Source organism: Pseudophryne corroboree, chromosome 9, assembly GCF_028390025.1.
Source record: "Pseudophryne corroboree isolate aPseCor3 chromosome 9, aPseCor3.hap2, whole genome shotgun sequence".
Taxonomy (NCBI): Eukaryota; Metazoa; Chordata; class Amphibia; order Anura; family Myobatrachidae; genus Pseudophryne; species Pseudophryne corroboree.
This window is the reverse complement of record NC_086452.1, coordinates 356492143-356516308: the sequence shown is the minus strand read 5'-3', so window position 1 is coordinate 356516308 and position 24166 is coordinate 356492143. Positions and strand designations below refer to the sequence as shown.

General features: G+C 46.3%; 2 protein-coding genes across 6 annotated transcripts in view; one reads left to right on the top strand and one right to left on the bottom strand.

The window, feature by feature from the left end:
- Positions 1-24166, top strand: part of CENPP (centromere protein P) — a 748246-nt gene that overhangs the window by 363715 nt on the left and 360365 nt on the right. The gene's annotated exons all lie outside the window — the stretch shown is intronic.
- ASPN (asporin) overlaps positions 1-24166 on the bottom strand; it is an 86033-nt gene that overhangs the window by 19743 nt on the left and 42124 nt on the right. For both annotated transcript variants that reach the window (XM_063940708.1, XM_063940709.1), the window contains exons 2-3: positions 1151-1447; positions 371-483 (exon numbers count right to left, since the gene is read on the bottom strand). In XM_063940708.1, the coding sequence (XP_063796778.1) occupies positions 371-483; positions 1151-1424 (387 nt within the window). In that variant the 5' untranslated portion in view covers positions 1425-1447. The remainder of the gene's footprint in view (positions 1-370; positions 484-1150; positions 1448-24166) is intronic.

Below are 24166 nucleotides of genomic sequence, written 5' to 3'. Positions count from 1 at the left end.
CACAATGCCGACTGATCCCGATGGTGAGTATTAGGGTTAGTTGTTAGAGTTAGGCACTTGGGGGGGGGAGAGTTATGGTTAGGCAGTTGCTGAAGAGGACATTTAGTGTTATGCTGCGGGAAGGGTGGGTTAGGGTTAGAATACTCACCGGATCCATCAGCATTGTGACCATCAGGATTCCAACTGCCGGCATTTCATTCCCAACCCCTGAAAACATACAATGTCTATACTATACAGTATATATAGTCAGTTGGCTAATTGACCAATAGCTGCACAGTGTATGGCCGCCCTAACTGCTGACTAGTTACAGTAAATTTGTATAAAATAAATCTTTATTCCAAATGAAATCATTACAGAATATATGACTTACTGAAAGAGAGGAGAGACCTTGTAAATCCTTTTCCTTGAGCTCTTTTATCTTGTTGTTCTGGAGATCCAATAGTCTTGTGTCATAAGGAATTTTATCTGGTATGGAGGTCAGACCTGTTGATTGCATACAATAATTATTACACAATAAAAGAGATATAAACACAGAACTCAGGATGTAGTATACATGTGTGCAAACATTATCAGTAAAGGGGGGTACTCACGGGAGAGATGTGTGCTGAGCGATCTTAACACAGACCGCTCAGCACACATCTCTCACCCCGCTCAGCACAGCGCGATGTGCTGAGCGAGGGGGAAAGCCGACGGGGGGGCCGCTCACTTCACACAACGGTGAAGTGAGCGACCCGCTAGATTGAGCCTGCATGCAGGCTCAATCTAGCACCAGCGATAGCGATGCGCGGGGCCGCGCATCGCTATCGCTGGGGGGCATACACACGGCAGATCCGTGCTTAAAATCTAAGCAATCTAGCAAGATTGCTTAGATTTTAAGCACGGATCTCTCCGTGTGTACCCCCCTTTAGAATTAAAGCTTTTGGTGATATCTTTGAGAAGTATGTTCAAAGTATTATTCAAGATCTTTGTTGTTATCTGATGTCATTAGTAAAGTCTTCTAACAGTGAGCCCTTCATTATATAAAATAATCTAGGAGACCCCATTTTTCATGTTGAATATATAAAGTAGTCGTACGTTCTCATTTCAGTTTCACATTTATAAACCTCTGCCTGGCAAGTAAAATATCTCTACATTTGCCAAAAATACTCACCAAGGTCAGAGCACTGGACCACTTTTAAATAACATTGACATCCAAATGGGCACAATGGGAACATGTCAAATGGAGCCGGAGTTGGTCGAATTGGTACATTCCTCTTAAATGGGAACAGTGAGTTTTTATTGTCATTATCATCATCATCGTCGTCGTCGTCATCATCCTCCATGTCTTTCAGCATGAGGTCAGTTAGTGCCATATACTTTGGAGGTAATACGAACGGCTTAGCAGAGCACAGCGCTAAGAAGTAGAAAAGCACATATTCCTTCATGTTGTCGTTTAAAAAATTCAGTCCTGTAATACAAAAGCACAGACCTATTAGATACTTGTTAAGTATTCCTACCTGTATATCGGTGGTCTCCCCAGTATCAATTTCACAGACACTCCACCTGGCTTTTGTCACTCATCACTATAATGCTCCAGGGGGTTGACGACTAACATCAGAGTTGCGTTGTTCTTACTTTACTGTGATGGGCCTGGTTACACAGATCTGCCCCTGTTTTCAAGAGGCAGGGCGCAGTTTGGAAGGTGGAAACATTGCACAGATGGGAGACGGAGAGTGCAGACTTACACTGACTTGCTGTGTGTCAGTCTGCATTGCTGAACACTTACAGTATATCTGTGGGCAATATCTCTTTAAAAATTATTGAATTATTTGATTTCAAATTGTTAATCTCTTATTCAAATCAAAATAGGGTTTGAACGTTTTTCATTATTGCAAAGTATTACACTGACCCCATCCAGCTGCTTCTAAATACCAACTGGCTGGTAAACTTTTCTGGGGAGAATACTGCGCATAAAAACAGAGGATATAGATATGTCCACATACATCTAGCTTCCTGGTAAACCACCATTAAAGTCACGCCATGCCGTCGCGTCACTTTGGTAGCACCGTGCCTCTTTTCATTTGACTTTTCCATTAAAATGCGAGTAGCTTATGCTGATTAAAATGATGATGTGGCATGCCTACATTCTGTGTGCGACCATAGCTATATCTACATACGAAATGGTACACAACAGAGTTTTCCTAGTAAACACTCTAAGGTAGCATTTTCCATGCAAATACAGTCACAGATGCGCACAGACTATAGACATGCTGAATATCATTTTAATCAGCATAAGCTACTTGTTAAGCTACTACTTGTGCGTCCTATTTGCACAGGAATTCGAATAAGACGCATTTTGGCAAAAAAAAAAAAAAAAAGACACCCGCCCTAACAGAGTTGCATTGGACCTGTCAGCTCACTCACACCTGGCATCTTTCATGCAAGATGTATGAGGACACATCTGTAAATTTGTCTCTTTTTTTTTTTCTCTGACGTCCTAGTGGATGCTGGGAACTCCGTAGGGACCATGGGGAATAGCGGCTCCGCAGGAGACTGGGCACAACTAAAGAAAGCTTTAGGACTACCTGGTGTGCAGTGGCTCCTCCCTCTATGACCCTCCTCCAGACCTCAGTTAGAATTTTGTGCCCGGCTGAGCTGGATGCACACTAGGGGCTCTCCTGAGCTCTTAGAAAAAGAAAGTTTATTTTAGGTTTTTTATTTTCACTGAGATCTGCTGGCAACAAACTCACTGCTACGAGGGACTAAGGGGAGAGAAGCGAACCTACCTGCTTGCAGCTAGCTTGGGCTTCTAGGCTACTGGACACCATTAGCTCCAGAGGGATCGAACACAGGCCCAGCCTCGGTCGTCCGGTCCCGGAGCCGCGCCGCCGCCCCCCTTACAGAGCCAGAAGCAAGAAGAGGGTCCTGGAAATCGGCGGCAGAAGACTTCGGTCTTCATCAAGGTAGCGCACAGCACTGCAGCTGTGCGCCATTGCTTCCCATGCACACCTCACACTCCGGTCACTGATGGGTGCAGGGCGCTGGGGGGGGGGGCGCCCTGGGCTGCAATATTGAGTACCTTGGCTGGCAAATGACAATGCTAAATTCCTTTGTCGTATAAACAACCCTTTATGAAATCTAAGAACACTGTACGCTGTTTGCTTAAGAAGTACCGTAATGGTACGCTAGTTGCGTAACGATCGCTCAGCCGTAGGCGAGACGCTCAAGCGTCACGTTCGCTCACGGCCCAGTGATCACAGGACACGTTATTGGCTATGACTAGAGTAATGATTCGCTATGGCATAGCATACGCTCGAGACCACGAGGAGGTCACCAGCGGCACAGACGCTCACAACGCTATACCTTAATGCTTAAACCTTATACCAATGAAATACACAGAATACCTTAATGTGAATACAGGGTGTAAGTGCAACCTTGTGTAACCTGACTAACTACAAAGCTGCTTGAGCGTCACCGACGCTCAAGTGAACACTTAACACTATAGAAAATACACAGATACTGGTTTAGGTTCCAAAGCCTATTAACTGTATTATATCTAATATATTTGTAAAAGGGGATAACAGTACAAATGATACACTACAATATAACAGAGACTTCCTAACCACAGAACTAAACAATAAATACAAAAAGACAATACTACACGGACCTAAATGCAATACAATACAATACTATCTAATACAATACAATACTAGCCTAGTCTAGGGGAGATATGAGAGAACAGAACAGGGTGAGAGAGAGAGAGAGAGAGATGAGAGAAATTGGCTCACAGAAAGACAATGATTACGGAGAGAAACTTACGCACAAGGGGAAACGATCGCATGCGCCTGGACATCCAGCACCCGATTTTCAGCAATGAGAACCGTTGAAGAGTGAGAGCTGGATGTGGTCGGCCTGCCTATTTATGCCCCACACACAATGCAATCTCATGGTCCTACAATCCCATTGTCCATTGGCCGAAGGAATTCGGCCCTGCATCATAACAAAAGGTCATAGGGTGATTCATACAGGTGGGCTGTGACGATTTCCAACAGCTCAGGTGGGTGGGAAACTGGGTTTCCCGCCGCATACCTGAGTATGTGTAAATAATAGAAATGGACATAAACTTCTTATGTCCATAACTATTCGCACGAGCGATTAATACGCTCCAAACCAACACCGGAATATTACTAATTAAATACTCTTCCGATGGGTACCAAACACTGCTGTATGATTCCTGTCAGACCCTTCGTACAATACAAAGAGGGATTCCTTTAAACAGGGACCTTCTATTTTAACCAGGCTTTCAGAATCTATCAAGGTGACCATGATCTACAAACTACATTACTTGTGAACATTTGTAACGAATGAGTCGCACGCTACGACTACATAAACTCTACCGTAAATACGCATACCGCGCCTGCGAGTGCACGCTATTGCGGGTATGCGCCTTCACGGGAGAGTGTACGCATGCGCAGCGCAGACCAGTGTGCGGTGCAAATATGGCAACGTGCATAGAGACATTTTTCTGACTTTGACAGTCCACCCTTTGGCAGTCAATAATAACTGCCACCTTCTAAAATATTTAAGGAGAAAAATGTAAGTCAGGGGTTAATTGATTTCCATGGTTGGGTAGGGGAGAAGAGTGGAGTAGGTGTGAAGAGGGTATGACCTAGTGAGAAAGTAGAAGCATGTGTGTATGAGTCCATGTTTGGAGGGTCATGTATCATCGTGCCGTACGTGTGGTAAATCAAGCTTCGAGGTATTGCGAAGTATACATTTGAATTCCTTCTTATCCTGTGGTACAGGTCTGTGGATGGGCTGTCAAACTCTACCGAGCTCATTTCGGCTTCCAGTTGTAACAAAATGGGGATGCACATTTTAGTTGATGATACATGAATGGGGGAGGTATGTGGTTGCTGATATCTGTGCCTGTATTCCCTATCGTCTATGTGTGTCGTTACCTGAGGGTTGTAGAGATGAAGATAAAGAACACTTACGAAAAATGCAATGATATTCTATGTCAGGGAAATGTACATCTGTTGTTGAAGTTGTGTTCGGTATCTGTTGAGAGTCGTCTTCTTTGCGCTGTTTTGCTCCTTAGGCATGAGCAACAAGCTTTGTCAGTGCCATCAGATTTACAAAAATGTTGGGCTAGCGTGAGTTTAAAAATACTAGGGAAACTGGGGATCCATGGCAAAGTTCATCAAGTGTCCATATTTAAAGTTGTCAAATCTTCTTCTTTGGTGCTTGTCTGTTGTCTGTATAGCGTCTCGTCAACTTCCTCGTCCAAGGGGGTCTTTGTATCTTGGAGAAAAGCAGAAAAACAGGTGAAAGAAACGGACCGTATAATCGCATTTTCATCACATTCTGGTTTCTATCATTGGGTCATAAATCAAATCCAGGTTAATTACGGTTTCCTCACTCCTCAAGCTCATCACTTTTGTACTTTGTTTGCACCTCATTAAAGCCTGCCCGCATCTAAATATCAATCCAATCGATATAACGACACCCAAGATACATAGTAGAAACTTTCCAACATCCATTATGACTCCTTGAGCCCAGTCTCCTAAACCGGAGAACCAGTTTCGCGGGTTCAACCATGACACCCAACCAGTCAGCTCATTACCTACAGCAGCAAGGGTGAGATTGTGTTTTCAACGAAATTCCCACTTCAATTGGAGAATATCGTCCATCTTTTGGTCTATGACCTCTACCGGGTCCTCGGTGCTATTTGTGATGTACGTGCAACACTTTATGCCGTACTGTGTTGCCAATGTAACACAATATCCGCCTGTTACTGCTGTAAGATAATTAAGAACCATCCTATGCTGAACTAGTTCTGTTTTGTAGGCTTGAAGTTCTCTTCCAGTGTATCTAAACGTGTCATCATACATTTCAGTGATATTATCTAACAAATTGGCGAGTGCGGAAATGTATCTATAATTCATCACACCTCGAGCGGTGCGAGTGAAATCTAACGCTACCAGAACCTGAATCCCGGTGGATTCATGGATAAGATCAGAGGCCGGATGCTCTAACCTTTCTGACAGTTGTCTTTTAACTCGGTGCTCGTAATGAGTGTGAGTATAAGGAGCTTGGGCACCACGGTGTATGTCCTTCATTTTGTCATGTGTAACAGTCATCACTTCAGGCAATACTTTTCCAATATAACACAATCCTTCAGAGTTTGGGGCAAGCCACTTGTACGCCTTTCTCCCGCATATGAAATATGCATCATCGGGGAGAACATAAGGGACGGAGAAGGACATGACCATGTTACAAACCTTCCAGGTGAAATCTCCTGACCCTAATTCTTCCATCTGCTTAATGCACGTATCAGTTTGTACGATATGTGCACAGTATCCTGGTGATACCTCTCCAACTTTAGTAATCCTATTTCCTAAGGTATATCGATACCGGAAAGATTTTCCTCTACTGGCTATGTGGCGTACGAGCTCTGTATCTGTAGGCATTCTATCTGCTCTGTGTGAAAAGGTCATGGTAAGGTTGCTCCACGACACTTCCCAATTTCCCGGTTTTCTGGGATTGGAGATGTTGAAACATAAGAGGGACCTATCCACATGGTATTGGTGGAGCTTCAAACTAGGAGGGCTGGAGATGTTAAACCTCCGATCCACCGGTCTCCCACCACTTAGCTCCAGTACCTCCCCTAACGTTAAAGGAAATGGTACTAGCCCTGATTTGCTGTGACCCTGAGGTACTTGAGAGCATACCCAACAATCTGTTTGGTTTAACACGTTACCCACTAAGGAGTGATAGTCACTCAATGGATGCCGGTCCATATGGATATTAAAACTAGATTGGCATTTCTTTATGCATCCAGCTTCAACCAGATTATCACAGAGCCTACAGATACAATTTTCTTCAGCTAACAATCCATCACAATTTCTTCTATCGGATCGTTTTCTGATACTCGCCTTTGCTTGTTGGTTTGGTTGATCTTGGAAAACTACGCCTCCATCATCATAATCGGAACCCATTCCAGAACCTCTCTCGACCTCTATGGTACTCTCGCCGGAACAGACTGCTCTGGTCAACATCATGGTTAACATCAAAATCCGGATCACAGTCTCTTGGGGCAAGTTCATCTTTGAGGAAGAAATAGAGAAGAATGAGAAGGGGGAAAAAGAAATTTTAAGGGAGAGGGGCTGGGAAGTGGAGAAAAACAATAAAAGGGAGAAGGGAGTCGACAACTGCTTTCGGTCTTCAAGGCTCAGGTGCCGCCTCAGTCCTCCTGGAACAGACACTCCAGTGATACAACCTCTACCGTCTGTTCCTTATCACGGGACTTCTCTGGATCGGCAACCTTTTTGCAGTGGGATGAATGGACCCAAGTCTCTCTCTCAGCAACCTTCAATGCTGTGGTGCTAGTCAATAAGACCTGGTATGGTCCTTCCCATCTATCAATAAGACAACCTGAGCGTAGAAAATTTCGTATCATTACATAATCCCCAGGTTCAATGTCATGACAATTACTACCTGGTAGATCAGGAATCACCAACTTCAGATTATCATTTTGACTCCTCAACTGCTTACTCATGTTAATCAAGTACTTTACAGTTACTTCATTGTTACATTTCAAATCATCCTGAGGGTTAATCATGACATGCGGTTGTCGACCAAACAAGATTTCAAAAGGAGACAGATTAAGAGGGGACCTGGGAGTGGTTCTGATGCTATACAAAACAATGGGTAAAGCTTCTGGCCACGTCAATCCTGTCTCTGTCATTACTTTACTCAATTTATTTTTAATAGTGCTGTTCACTCTTTCGACCTTCGCGCTCGCCTGTGGACGGTACGGAGTGTGCAGCTTGCTATCAATACCCATTAATTTACACATTCCTTGAAAGACATCACCTGTAAAATGGGTACCCCTATCACTTTCAATGATTCTAGGGATACCATATCTACATACAAATTCCTGCACAATTTTCTTAGCTGTAAACATAGCGGTATTTGTAGCTGCTGGAAAAGCTTCGACCCAATTCGAGAAAACATCTATACAAACAAGTACATATTTCAAATTTCGACATGGGGGTAATTGAATGAAGTCAATTTGTATTACCTGGAAAGGGCCGCCGGCAGGTGGGATATGGGATGGTTCTGTAGGTATTGCTTTTCCAATATTCTTTCTCAGACAGGTAAGGCATGACATTGCTCTTTTACTCGCATGAGAGGAGAATCCTGGGGCGCACCAGTATGCTCTTACCAATTTGCACATCCCCTCCTTGCCTAGATGAGTCAGCCCGTGAGCTGCTTCAGCCAGACATGGAAGGTATGCCCTGGGGGCCACCGGTTTACCATGTCCATCCGTCCAGAGCCCTGAGGACTCCTGGCCATATCCCTTTGCCTTCCAGACTGCTCTTTCCTGTGTGGAACACAAATTCTGCATCTCACACAACTTCTGTGTGTTGATGGTATTAAATACCATCAGTTGTGTGGTGTCTGTCTGTATGGGGGTAGCAGCTGCAAGCTTTGCGGCTTCGTCTGCTCGGCTGTTACCAAGGGATACTGGGTCTTGGCTATATGTATGTGCTTTACATTTGATAACAGCCACTCTGTCGGGTTCCTGTATCGCTGTTAGAAGCCTTTTTATGTGAGCTGCATGCGCTATCGGTGTGCCAGCTGCCGTCATGAAATTTCTGAGCCGCCATAGGGCTCCGAAATCATGGACTACCCCGAAGGCGTATCTAGAATCGGTGTAGATATTGGCAGACTTACCCTTAGCCAATTCACATGCTCTGGTTAGGGCGACCAGTTCAGCAACCTGGGCTGAGTGAGGTGGGCCTAGCGGTTCCGCTTCTATGGTGTCTTGGTCATCTACGACTGCGTATCCAGTACACAAGTCTCCCGAGTCTGACTGTCTATGACAACTACCGTCCGTGTAGAACGTGAGTTCTGCATCTTCCAGTGGATTGTCACTGATGTCAGGCCTTGCGGTAAAATTTTGGGTCAAATATTCCATACAATCATGTGTATCTTCCTTTGCATTAAATCCTCCTTCCCCATCACTCTCACCTTCCACCCTTTGTGCCTGACCAGGCACACCTGGGAGAAATGTTGCAGGGTTTAATGCACTGCATCTCCTTATGGTGATGTTTACTGGGGCCATTAATGCCAATTCCCATCTTGTAAACCTTGCTGATGAGACGTGTCTGGTTTGGGCAGAATTCAATAAGGCAGATACCGCATGCGGTGTATGGATTGTGAGGTTGTGGCCTAGCACGACATCTTCGCTTTTTGTCACTAGCAATGCTATCGCCGCAACGCTACGCAAGCATGTGGGGAGGGATCGCGCTACCGTATCTAGCTGAGCGCTGTAATATGCAACTGGCCTGCTGGCATCACCGTGTTTTTGTGTTAGTACACCTGCTGCGCACCCAGCACTTTCTGTTCCGTATAGTTCAAAGGGTTTCCCATAGTCTGGCATACCTAGTGCTGGTGCCTGCGTTAGGCATTGCTTGAGTCTCTCAAATGCTGTTTCAGATTCGTCTGTATGCGAAATCCGATCAGGTTTGTTTGAAGAGACCATTTCCTGCAAAGGTAGCGCCAATATGGAAAACCCTGGGATCCAATTACGGCAATACCCACACATTCCTAGAAACGTCCTGATCTGTTGTTGGGTTTGTGGCAGTGTCATGTCTCTAATGGCTTGGATTCTATCAGCGGTCAGGTGTCTCAGTCCTTGTGTTAGACAGTGTCCCAAATATTTTACCTTAGCTTGGCATAATTGCAACTTGTCTTTGGAGACCTTGTGACCTGTGTCTGAAAGATGAAACAGGAGCTGTTTCGTATCCTTCAGGGAAGCTTCCAATGAATCAGAACACAGTAGTAGATCATCCACGTATTGTATCAACACTGATCCACTCTCCGGTTGGAAAGACTGTAGACAATCATGCAAAGCCTGGGAAAATATACTTGGACTATCTATGAAACCTTGGGGTAACCGAGTCCACGTGTATTGGACTCCTCTGTATGTGAATGCAAACAAATATTGGCTGTCAGGGTGCAGAGGTACCGAAAAGAATGCGGAGCAGAGGTCAATAACAGTGAAAAATTTGGCAGTGGGAGGAATTTGCATTAGGATGACAGCTGGATTAGGCACTACGGGGAACTGACTCTCAACTATTTTGTTAATCCCCCTTAGATCCTGCACTAGCCTGTAACCCCTCCCCCCACTCTTTTTAACAGGGAAGATGGGACTATTTGCTGTGCTGGACGTTCTTACTAGAATGCCCTGTTGTAGCAAGCGCTCTATTACTGGAAAAACTCCTAACTCCACCTCTGGCTTCAGAGGATACTGTGGGATTTTTGGAGCTATCCTACCATCTTTTACTTGTACAACTACTGGAGCTACATTTGCCATTAATCCAGTGTCCTGTCCATCTTTTGTCCAAAGTGACTCTGGTATCTGAGATGTCATCTCTTCTACTTGGGATGGATTCCTATTTGTCATAATGGAATGTGACATTAATTTTGATGGGGAGTCTAACATGTCTCGTACTTCCTGAGCGTGATTCTCAGGGATGTCCAAGAATACACCTTCAGGAGTACAATAAATGACGCAACCCATTTTACATAGTAAGTCTCTTCCCAGGAGATTAGTTGGTGCCGATGCAGCCAGCAAAAAGGAATGCTTGGTATGCAAAGGCCCTATTGTAATCTCGGCTGGTTTGCTAACAGGGTAGTGCTGGACTACTCCTGTTACTCCCATGGCTGGAATTGTCCTACCAGTGGTTCTCATGCCCACTGTCGAATTTATCACTGACTTGGCCGCCCCTGTGTCTACAAGAAAGTTTAAAGTTTTACCAGCTACATTGATTGCAATTTCTGGTTCACTTCCAAGGCTGGCAATCAACTTAACTGGCTGCAGATTACAGGTATGGCCACACCCCTATTGGGTATGCTGACCTCCCTGAATCCCGCTGGCAGCAACTACTTGTGAGGGAGTTAGCTGGGAACTACCAGAGGCATGCCAATCTCTGTTCGGGGGGTATCTTTTTGTTTCCCCTGTATGTGGCTCAAAACTCCGCCTCTGTGGACCCTGCTCCCAATGTCGTGTGTTGTGTTGTTGTCTAGGGGGTTGAAAAGATCTTTGTACATTCTTTGTTCTACATTCTCGTGCAAAGTGTCCCGGTCTGTTACAAGAAAAACATGTTATTACACTTGCCTTACCCACAGGATTCGGTGGTACATACGCAGGCTGCCTTGTGGTCAGCGCCTGTATACTTACGGACATCAACTTATCACTTTGCGACTCCCTGTGCCTAGTGATGTTTCTGTCGTGATCAATAGCAGCCTCTCTCAATGTGGACACTGACAGACCTCGCCAGCATGGTTGCGTGGTCTGTACCCTAGCTTTTAATGTTTCTTTCAAACCATCCATCAGTACAGATACTGCTACTTCTCGATGGTTTGGGTTGGTCTTAATGTCTTCTATACCAGTGTACTTTGCCATTTCTAATAGTGCCCGGTGAAAATATTCTGTTGCCGTTTCGGACTCCTTTTGCTTAATGGAAAATATTTTATTCCATTTAACAACGGCTGGGAAATACTCCTTTAGCTGTAAATTTATCCTTTTTACATTATCCTTGTTGTACACGTCTGTAAGCGGTACATCTTTATCCAATGCACAGTCAGCTAAAAATTGAGTTGCGTCAACATTGGAAGGTAAACAAGCTCTTAGCAGTATCTGCCAATCCTTGTTGTTGGGTTCTACAGTGTTACCTAGGTCCCTGATGTATTTTTGGCTAGCAACTAAATCCTTCCTGGGGTCAGGAAATTCGGACACTATTGTTCTTAATTCCATTCTGGAAAATGGAGTGTACATGGCAATGTTCCTTATGGGAGTGGCTCCAGACACATCTGTTTTTCCATTGGGAACTGCTATTACCCTTACAGGAGCAATTCTAACAGCCTCTTCCTGTGTAGATTCTACAGCTTGTTGTGGTACAATTGTTTCAGTGTAGTGCATGGTGCCGTACTTACCCGTTGACACGACCTCACCTATCCCTCCGCTAGGGGCTTTCACTAATCTCGTGGGTGTCGCTGTGCCTACTGTGGTCTCTGCTATGGTGGCTGCAAGAGAGAGAGCTGAAATTGTTGCTGAATCGTCTTCTTGATCACACTCCTGAGGAAGGTTCAAAACAGGGTACATCTTGCACGGGTTAATACTTGCATGAGTTATTTGGTTAACATCATTAACATTTACAGGGTTACTAAGAGTTTGTGTTTTACAACCCAGTGCGTTTCTCTCCGTAATCAACTTCTCTCCTGCAATGTATGGTGGAGGAGGAGCTGTGGCTATCAGCTTCCTGACTGCCCCAGATCCTGCCGCCAGAGCCAAACCTCTCTGTATCTCACCTTCCTGGTGCCATAACTGTAAATAATCATGATGCTGAATTCGTCTCTTTGCTGATTTTACGAGACATATCCTCCTCCTTAAATTTTGTAACACTTCTGGACTAAAGCTACCTATTCTTGGGAATTTGTCCCTGTCTTGTACAGTCATTCTCTCCCATTCATCACATAAAGATTCGGTGTGACTTCCATATTTTTCACACATTACATATCGTGCCGACCCAACTGGTCGGTTCACAGAATCAACCTGAACCGAGGTTGATCGCCCCCTACCTGAACAAATGGCCCCCATAATCTGCAGGTGTTGCTTATTCCTCCTTGGATCTTTATCTCAAGGTTTTCAGCGAACCCTTACAAACAAACCAAGATGTCCTGGGCAGGCCGGCGGTGGTGGTTTACCAAGTACCCCACTTACTTCTCGCCCACGTTGGCCAGTACTGCAATTCACTGTAACCAGAGCTGCTGTACCCAACCCAGGGCCCCTGTGAACCTTTTGTTTACTGGAACATATGAGGGTTACCCGCAGGACACTTACTCTTTCCAGTAAAGGTGGGGTTGTTAGATAGTTCCTGAGTGACCAGCGAACTTCCCTTCCAAAAATAAAAAATTACACAAATCACGTCAGAATGTACAAATAGCGTTTGTGACCACTTTACTCTAATGGTATTAGGTCAGATTACTAACTACTGCACACAATTACGTGCGGTCCAATCGTTCAGTACATAAGCACTACTTGTCATGTACTGAAAGATCAATGGAATCGATGTTTCCGGCCGCGATTCCTTCAGCAAGAGCTTATGGCCTATATGGGTTCTGCACCAACACCCCAGGCGTTGTGCCACTGGACTTTTATAGCGGACCTTTTACCTTACGACCTCCTGGTCTTGTTACCTTATGACCTCCTGGTCTTGTTACCTTATGACCTCCTGGTCTTGTTACCTTATGGTCCGCTATACTCTAATGCTCAAATATTATTTAACCAGGGATGCCTCCCTAGCCACCGTATATGTCACTTACACGTATGTCCCTTGACGAGTACCCGGCTTTCCTTTTGGTTCCACCTTAAAGTTGTATAAACTTATGTATAAAAAAAAACACACTCACTCAACACATGTACACTTTTGTTTCTATATCTATTTCTGCGCAGAAATTGTCTTCAGTCCAGCAGTGTTACCAATTAGGAGTAGGATCTGTTAAACTAAATTTCAGATTTTTCCAAAAATAGATTTGCGTTATTTACCGCGTTGCGCTATCTACCGCTGTGCGTTACTTATCGCCTTTGCATTAATTATCGCTTTGCGCTAATTCAACTTTTCGTGACGAGCTACGTGGGCGTAACCGGACGCTACGTTGCGTAATGTACGCTGCGTGCGTCTACCTTTGGATTGCGTACGCAAGTCTTTTGTTAGGGACACGTGTACGCAAAACAAAGATCCACCGTAACACAATTTCTATTTTTATCAATGTGGATGATCCCTGATCATCTACCGCACACCACACTGACTGCCTTATCTCCCAGGCAGATCGTGTGTTGTTCTATACTTTAACTATTACCTCTACTATGAAATAACAGCAAATCTCTTTTAGCACTTTCTATCAACTATAAAAATTTGGCAAACAGGAATAGTGATATACGAAATTGAAAAAGAAATGCAGATAAATGTATGCGTGCGTGTATACGCAAGACAGAAGAGAAATAAAACAGTTTTCTCTATCGTCCTAAGTGGATGCTGGGGTTCCTGAAAGGACCATGGGGAATAGCGGCTCCGCAGGAGACAGGGCACAAAAGTAAAGCTTTTACAGGTCAGGTGGTGTGTACTGGCTCCTCCCCCTATGACCCTCCTCCAGACTCCAGTTAGATTTTTGTGCCCGGCCGAGAAGGGTGCAATTCTAGGTGGCTCTCATAAAGAGCTGCTTAGAGAGTTTAGCTTAGGTTTTTTTATTTTACAGTGATTCCTGCTGGCAACAGGATCACTGCAACGAGGGACAGAGGGGAGAAGAAGTGAACTCACCTGCGTGCAGGATGGATTGGCTTCTTGGCTACTGGACATGAAGCTCCAGAGGGACGATCACAGGTACAGCCTGGATGGTCACCGGAGCCACGCCGCCGGCCCCCTCACAGATGCTGAAGCAAGAAGAGGTCCAGAATCGGCGGCTGAAGACTCCTGCAGTCTTCTAAAGGTAGCGCACAGCACTGCAGCTGTGCGCCATTTTCCTCTCAGCACACTTCACACGGCAGTCACTGAGGGTGCAGGGCGCTGGGAGGGGGGCGCCCTGGGAGGCAAATGAAAACCTTTAAAAAGGCTAAAAATACCTCACATATAGCCCCAGAGGCTATATGGAGATATTTACCCCTGCCTAAATGTACTAAATAGCGGGAGACGAGCCCGCCGGAAAAGGGGCGGGGCCTATCTCCTCAGCACACGGCGCCATTTTCTGTCACAGCTCCGCTGGTCAGGAAGGCTCCCAGGTCTCTCCCCTGCACTGCACTACAGAAACAGGGTATAACAGAGAGGGGGGGCAAAATAAATGGCAATATATCAATATAAAAGCAGCTATAAGGGAGCACTTAATCATAAGGCTATCCCTGTCATATATAGCGTTTTTTGGTGTGTGCTGGCAGACTCTCCCTCTGTCTCCCCAAAGGGCTAGTGGGTCCTGTCTTCGTATAGAGCATTCCCTGTGTGTCTGCTGTGTGTCGGTACGTGTGTGTCGACATGTATGAGGACGTTATTGGTGTGGAGGCGGAGCAATTGCCAAATATGAGGATGTCACCTCCTAGGGGGTCGACACCAGAATGGATGCCTTTATTTGTGGAATTACGGGATAGCGTCAACTCGCTTAAGCAGTCGTTTGCCGACATGAGGCGGCCGGACACTCAATTAGTGCCTGTCCAGGCGCCTCAAACACCGTCAGGGGCTGTAAAACGCCCCTTGCCTCAGTCGGTCGACACAGACCCAGACACAGGCACTGATTCCGGTGGTGAAGGTGACGAATCAACCGTATTTTCCAGTAGGGCCACACGTTATATGATTTTGGCAATAAAGGAGATGTTACATTTAGCTGATACTACAGGTACCACTAAACAGGGTATTATGTGGGGTGTGAAAAAACTACCAGTAGTTTTTACCGAATCAGAAGAATTAAATGACGTGTGTGATGAAGCGTGGGGTGCCCCGATAAAAAACTGCTAATTTCAAAGAAGTTATTGGCTTTATACCCTTTCCCGCCAGAGGTTAGGGAGCGCTGGGAAACACCTCCTAGGGTGGACAAAGCGCTAACACGCTTATCAAAACAAGTGGCGTTACCCTCTCCTGAGACGGCCGCACTTAAAGATCCATCAGATAGGAGGATGGAAAATATCCAAAAAGGTATATACACACATGCAGGTGTTATACTACGACCAGCTATTGCGACTGCCTGGATGTGCAGTGCTGGGGTAGTTTGGTCAGAGTCCCTGATCGAAAATATTGATACCCTGGACGGGGACAATATTTTACTGTCGTTAGAACAAATAAAGGATGCATTTCTTTATATGCGTGATGCACAGAGAGATATCTGCACACTGGCATCACGGGTAAGTGCTATGTCCATTTCGGCCAGAAGAGCTTTATGGACACGACAGTGGACAGGCGATGCGTAGAGGAGTTATTTGGGGTCGGTCTATCGGATTTGGTGGCCACGGCTACGGCCGGGAAATCCACCTTTCTACCTCAAGTCACTCCCCAACAGAAAAAGGCACCGACTTTTCAACCGCAGCCTTTTCGTTCCTTTAAAAATAAGAGAGCAAAGGGCTATTCATATCTGCCACGAGGCAGAGGACGAGGGAAGAGACAGCAACAGGCAGCTCCTTCCCAGGAACAGAAGCCCTCCCCGGCTTCTACAAAAGCCTCAGCATGACGCTGGGGCTTCGCAAGCGGACTTGGGGGCGGTAGGCGGTCGTCTCAAAAATTACAGCGCGCAGTGGGCTCACTCGCAGGTAAATCCCTGGATCCTGCAGATAATATCTCAGGGGTACAGGTTGAAATTAGAGACAGAGCCACCTCGCCGTTTCCTGAAGTCGGCTTTACCAACGTCCCCCTCAGAAAGGGAGACGGTTTTGGAAGCCATTCACAAGCTGTATTCTCAGCAGGTGATAGTCAAGGTACCTCTTCTACAACAAGGGAAGGGGTATTATTCCACTCTTTTTGTGGTACCGAAGCCGGATGGCTCGGTAAGGCCTATTCTAAATCTGAAGTCCTTGAACCTGTACATAAAGAAGTTCAAGTTCAAGATGGAGTCACTCAGAGCAGTGATAGCGAACCTGGAAGAAGGGGACTTTATGGTATCCTTGGACATCAAGGATGCGTATCTCCACGTTCCAATTACCCCTCACACCAGGGGTACCTCAGGTTCGTTGTACAAAACTGTCACTATCAGTTTCAGACGCTGCCGTTTGGTTTGTCCACGGCACCTCGGGTCTTTACAAAGGTAATGGCCGAGATAATATTTCTTCTTCGAAGAAAAGGCGTATTAATTATCCCATACTTGGACGATCTCCTAATAAGGACAAGGTCCAGAGAACAGCTAGAGATGGGTTTAGCACTATCTCAAGAGGTGCTAAAGCAGCACGGATGGATTCTGAATATTCCAAAATCCCAATTAATGCCGACAACTCGTCTGCTGTTCCTGGGGATGATTCTGGACACAGTTCAGAAAAAGGTTTTTCTTCCCGAAGAAAAAGCCAAGGAGTTATCTGACCTGGTCAGGAACCTCCTAAAACCAGGAAAGGTGTCTGTACATCAATGCACAAGAGTCCTGGGAAAAAATGGTAGCTTCTTACGAAGCAATCCCTTTCGGCAGATTCCATGCAAAGGGATCTGTTGGACAAATGGTCAGGGTCGCATCTTCAGATGCACCTGCGGATAACCCTGTCGCCGAGGACAAGGGTATCCCTTCTGTGGTGGTTGCAGGAGGCTCATCTATTGGAGGGCCGCAGATTCGGCATGCAGGATTGGATCCTGGTGACCACGGATGCCAGCCTGAGAGGCTGGGGAGCAGTCACACAGGGAAGAAATTTCCAGGGAGTGTGGTCGAGCCTGAAAAAGTCTCTTCACATAAGCATTCTGGAACTAAGAGCAATCTACAATGCTCTAAGCCAGGCGGAACCTCTGCTTCAAGGAAGACCGGTGTTGATCCAGTCGGACAACATCACGGCAGTCGCCCATGTAAACAGACAGGGCGGCACAAGAAACAGAATGGCAGAAGCTGCCAGGATCCTTCGCTGGGCGGAGAATCACGTGATAGCACTGTCAGCAGTATTCATCCCGGGCGTGGACAACTGGGAAGCAGACTTCCTCAGCAGACACGACCTTCACCCGGGAGAGTGGGTACTTCATCCAGAAGTTTTCCACATGCTATTAAACCGTTGGGTAAAACCAATGGTGGACATGATGGCGTCTTGCCTCAACAAGACACTGGACAGTTATTGCGCCAGGTCAAGAGATCCGCAGGCAATAGCTGTGGACGCGTTGGTAACACTTTGGGTGTACCAGTCCGTATATGTGTTTCCTCCTCTGCCTCTCATACCAAAGGTATTGAGGATTATACGGCAAAGAGGAGTAAGACTAGTGGCTCCGGATTGGCCAAGAAGGACTTGGTACCCGGAACTTCAAGAGATGGTCACGGACGATCCGTGGCCTCTACTTCTGAGAAGGGACCTGCTTCAGCAGGGTCCTTGTCTTTTTCAAGACTTACCGCGGCTGCGTTTGACGGCATGGCGTTTGAATGCCAGATCCTAAAAGGAAAAGGCATTCCAGAAGAAGTCATTCCTACCTTGATAAAGGCAAGGAAGGAAGTCACCGCGAAGCATTATCGCCGTATTTGGCGAAAATATGTTGCGTGGTGCGAGCAGCGGAGTGCTCCGATGGAGGAATTTCAACTGGGTCGTTTTCCTACATTTCCTGCAATCAGGATTGTCTATGGGTCTCAAATTGGGATCTATTAAGGTTCAAATTTCGGCCCTATCAATATTCTTCCAAAAAGAATTGGCCTCAGTCCCTGAGGTCCAGATTTTTATCAAAGGAGTACTGCATATACAGCCTCCTGTGGTGCCTAAGGTGGCACCGTGGGATCTAAATGTAGTTTTAGATTTCCTCAAATCCAATTGGTTTGAACCACTAAAGAATGTGGATTTGAAATATCTCACATGGAAAGTGACTATGTTACTGGCCCTGGCTTCGGCCGGGAGAGTATCTGAACTGGCGGCTTTGTTTTATAAAAGCCCTTATTTAATTTTCCATTCGACATAGGGCAGAGCTGCGGACGCGTCCGCATTTTCTCCCTAAGGTGGTATCAGCGTTTCACCTGAACCAGCCTATTGTAGTGCCTGCGGCTACAGACGACTTGAAGGACTCCAAGTTGTTGGACGTTGTCAGAGCCTTAAAAATATACATTTAAAGGACGGCTGGAGTCAGAAAATCTGACTCGCTGTTTATACTGTATGCACCCAACAAGTTGGGTGCACCTGCTTCTAAGCAGTCGATTGCTCGTTGGATTTGTAACAAAATTCAACTTGTACATTCTGTGGCAGGCCTGCCACAGCCTAAATCTGTTAAGGCCCATTCCGCAAGGAAGGTGGGCTCATCTTGGGCGGCTGCCCGAGGGGTCTCGGCATTACAACTCTGCCGAGCAGCTACGTGGTCAGGGGAGAACACGTTTGTAAATTTTTACAAATTTGATACCCTGGCAAAGGAGGACCTGGAGTTCTCTCATTCGGTGCTGCAGAGTCATCCGCACTCTCCCGCCCGTTTGGGAGCTTTGGTATAATCCCCATGGTCCTTTCAGGAACCCCAGCATCCACTTAGGACGATAGAGAAAATAAGAATTTACTTACCGATAATTCTATTTCTCGGAGTCCGTAGTGGATGCTGGGCGCCCATCCCAAGTGCGGATTATCTGCAATACTTGTACATAGTTATTGTTAACTAATTCGGGTTATTGTTTAGGAAGCCATCTTTCAGAGGCTCCTCTGTTATCATACTGTTAACCTGGTTTAGATCACAAGTTGTACGGTGTGATTGGTGTGGCTGGTATGAGTCTTACCCGGGATTCAAAATCCTCCCTTATTGTGTACGCTCGTCCGGGCACAGTACCTAACTGGAGTCTGGAGGAGGGTCATAGGGGGAGGAGCCAGTACACACCACCTGACCTGTAAAAGCTTTACTTTTGTGCCCTGTCTCCTGCGGAGCCGCTATTCCCCATGGTCCTTTCAGGAAGCCCAGCATCCACTACGGACTCCGAGAAATAGAATTATCGGTAAGTAAATTCTTATTTTTTTAAAAGACACAAGCGTTTTGTTCTTACTTCCGGTTCCCGGATTCCTTCAGCACTCTTTATCTAAGCGAAGCAGACGCTTATCCCGTCAGCACTGGGAGACAACCTCCCACCCTTTGCTGGGGGATAATGTCTGCTGATCTACCTAGTGCAGATATGAGAAGGATAGGACGAGTCCCCAATTGACAATGCTAAATTCCTTTGTCGTATAAACAACCCTTTATGAAATCTAAGAACACTGTACGCTGTTTGCTTAAGAAGTACCGTAATGGTACGCTAGTTGCGTAACGATCGCTCAGCCGTAGGCGAGACGCTCAAGCGTCACGTTCGCTCACGGCCCAGTGATCACAGGACACGTTATTGGCTATGACTAGAGTAATGATTCGCTATGGCATAGCATACGCTCGAGACCACGAGGAGGTCACCAGCGGCACAGACGCTCACAACGCTATACCTTAATGCTTAAACCTTATACCAATGAAATACACAGAATACCTTAATGTGAATACAGGGTGTAAGTGCAACCTTGTGTAACCTGACTAACTACAAAGCTGCTTGAGCGTCACCGACGCTCAAGTGAACACTTAACACTATAGAAAATACACAGATACTGGTTTAGGTTCCAAAGCCTATTAACTGTATTATATCTAATATATTTGTAAAAGGGGATAACAGTACAAATGATACACTACAATATAACAGAGACTTCCTAACCACAGAACTAAACAATAAATACAAAAAGACAATACTACACGGACCTAAATGCAATACAATACAATACTATCTAATACAATACAATACTAGCCTAGTCTAGGGGAGATATGAGAGAACAGAACAGGGTGAGAGAGAGAGATGAGAGAAATTGGCTCACAGAAAGACAATGATTACGGAGAGAAACTTACGCACAAGGGGAAACGATCGCATGCGCCTGGACATCCAGCACCCGATTTTCAGCAATGAGAACCGTTGAAGAGTGAGAGCTGGATGTGGTCGGCCTGCCTATTTATGCCCCACACACTATGCAATCTCATGGTCCTACAATCCCATTGTCCATTGGCCGAAGGAATTCGGCCCTGCATCATAACAAAAGGTCATAGGGTGATTCATACAGGTGGGCTGTGACGATTTCCAACAGCTCAGGTGGGTGGGAAACTGGGTTTCCCGCCGCATACCTGAGTATGTGTAAATAATAGAAATGGACATAAACTTCTTATGTCCATAACTATTCGCACGAGCGATTAATACGCTCCAAACCAACACCGGAATATTACTAATTAAATACTCTTCCGATGGGTACCAAATACTGCTGTATGATTCCTGTCAGACCCTTCGTACAATACAAAGAGGGATTCCTTTAAACAGGGACCTTCTATTTTAACCAGGCTTTCAGAATCTATCAAGGTGACCATGATCTACAAACTACATTACTTGTGAACATTTGTAACGAATGAGTCGCACGCTACGACTACATAAACTCTACCGTAAATACGCATACCGCGCCTGCGAGTGCACGCTATTGCGGGTATGCGCCTTCACGGGAGAGTGTACGCATGCGCAGCGCGGACCAGTGTGCGGTGCAAATATGGCAACGTGCATAGAGACATTTTTCTGACTTTGACACAAATAACACATAATATAGTCATAGAAACTATATATGTGTAAAATACCCCTGCCAGATATACATGAAAAAAGCGGGAGAAGTCCGCCGAAAAAGGGGCGGGGCTATCTCCCTCAGCACACTTGCGCCATTTTCCCTCACAGCTCCGCTGGAAGGATCGCTCCCAGGCTCTCCTCTGCAATTTCCAGACTACATAGGGTAAAAAAGAGAGGGGGGGCACTAAATTTAGGCGCAATATTGTGTATACAAGCAGCTATTGGGAAAAATCACTCAGTTATAGTGTTAATCCCTGTGATATAGCGCTGTTGGTGTGTGCTGGCATACTCTCTCTCTGTCTCCCCAAAGGTATTTGTGGGGTCCTGTCCTCAGTCAGAGCATTCCCTGTGTGTGTGCAGTGTGTCGGTACGGCTGTGTCGACATGTTTGATGAGGAGGCTTATGTGGAGGCGGAGCAGGTGCCGATAAATGTGATGTCACCCCCTGCGGGGTCGACACCTGAGTGGATGGTTATGTAGAAGGAATTACGCGACAGTGTCGACTCCTTACATAAAAGGTTTGACGACATAGCAGATGTGGGACGGCCGGCTTCTCAGCCTGTGCCTGCCCAGACGTCTCTAAAGCCATCAGGGGCTCTAAAACGCCCGCTACCTCAGATGGCAGACACAGATGTCGACACGAATACTGACTCCAGTGTCGACGATGATGAGATTAGTGTACATTCCAATAGAGCCACCCGTTACATGATTACGGCAATGAAAAATGTGTTGCATATTTCTGATATTACCCCAGGTACCACAAAAAAGGGTATTATGTTTGGGGAGAAAAAACTACCAGTGGTTTTTCCCCCATCTGATGAATTAAATGAAGTGTGTGAAGAAGCGTGGGCTTCCCCCGATAAGAAACTGGTAATTTCTAAAAAGTTACTAATGGCGTACCCTTTCCCGCCAGAGGACAGGTCACGTTGGGAGACATCCCCTAGGGTGGATAAAGCGCTCACACGTCTGTCAAAAAAGGTGGCACTACCGTCTCCGGACACGGCCGCCCTAAAGGAGCCTGCAGATAGAAAGCAGGAGGCTATCCTGAAGTCTGTATATACACACTCAGGTATTATACTGAGACCGGCAATTGCTTCAGCATGGATGTGCAGTGCTGCAGCTGCGTGGTCAGATTCCCTGTCGGAAAACATTGATACCCTAGACAGGGACACTATATTGCTAACCGTTGAGCATATTAAAGACGCTGTCTTGTACATGAGAGATGCACAGAGGGATATTTGCCGGCTGGCATCTAAAATAAATGCAATGTCCATTTCTGCCAGGAGAGGATTGTGGACTCGGCAGTGGACAGGAGATGCAGATTCTAAAAGGCACATGGAAGTATTGCCTTACAAGGGTGAGGAGTTGTTTGGGGATGGTCTCTCGGACCTCGTTTCCACAGCGACAGCTGGGAAGTCAGCATTTTTACCCCATGTTCCCTCACAGCCAAAGAAAGCACCGTATTATCTGGTACAGTCCTTTCAGGCCCCAGAAAGGCAAGCGGGTTAGAGGCGCGTCCTTTCTGCCCAGAGGCAGAGGTAGAGGGAAAAAGCTGCAACATACAGCCAGTTCCCAGGAACAAAAGTCCTCCCCCGCTTCCTCTAAGTCCACCGCATGACGCTGGGGCTCCACAGGCGGAGCCAGGTACGGTGGGGGCCCGTCTCAAGAACTTCAGCGACCAGTGGGCTCGCTCACGGGTGGATCCCTGGATTCTGCAAGTAGTATCTCAGGGGTACAAGCTGGAATTCGAGACGTCTCCCCCTCGCCGTTTCCTCAAATCTGCCTTGCCGACAGCTCCCCCGGACAGGGAGGCAGTGCTGGAGGCGATTCACAAGCTGTATTCTCAGCAGGTGATAATCAAGGTACCCCTCCTTCAACAAGGACGGGGTTACTATTTCTACAATGTTTGTGGTACCGAAACCGGACGGTTCGGTGAGACCCATTTTAAATTTAAAATCCTTGAACACTTATATAAGAAGGTTCAAGTTCAAGATGGAATCGCTCAGGGCGGTGATTGCAAGCCTGGACGAGGGGGATTTCATGGTATCATTGGACATCAAGGATGCTTACCTGCATGTCCCCATTTACCCTCCTCACCAGGAGTACCTCAGATTTGTGGTACAGGACTGTCATTACCATTTCCAGACGTTGCCGTTTGGTCTGTCCACGGCACCGAGGGTATTTACCAAGGTAATGGCCGAAATGATGATACTCCTTCGGAGAAAGGTAGTTTTAATTATCCCGTACTTGGACGATCTCCTTATAAAGGCGAGGTCCAGGGAACAGTTGTTGATCGGTGTAGCACTAGCTCGGGAAGTGCTACAACAGCACGGCTGGATCCTGAATATTCCAAAGTCGCAGCTGGTTCCTACAATGCGTCTACTGTTCCTGGGGATGGTTCTGGACACAGAACAGAAAAAAGTGTTTCTCCCGGAGGAGAAGGCCAAGGAGTTGTCATCTCTAGTCAGAGACCTCCTAAAACCAAAACAGGTGTCGGTGCACCACTGCACGCGAGTCCTGGAAAAGATGGTGGCTTCTTACGGAGCAATTCCATTCGGCAGGTTCCATGCAAGGATCTTTCAGTGGGATCTGTTGGACAAGTGGTCCGGATCGCATCTTCAGATGCATCGGCTGATAACCCTGTCTCCAAGGACCAGGGTGTCGCTGTTGTGGTGGCTGCAGAGTGCTCATCTTCTAGAGGGCCGCAGATTCGGCATACAGGACTGGGTCCTGGTGACCACGGATGCCAGCCTTCGAGGTTGGGGGGCAGTCACACAGGGAAGAAACTTCCAGGGACTATGGACAAGTCAGGAGACTTCCCTACACATAAATATTCTGGA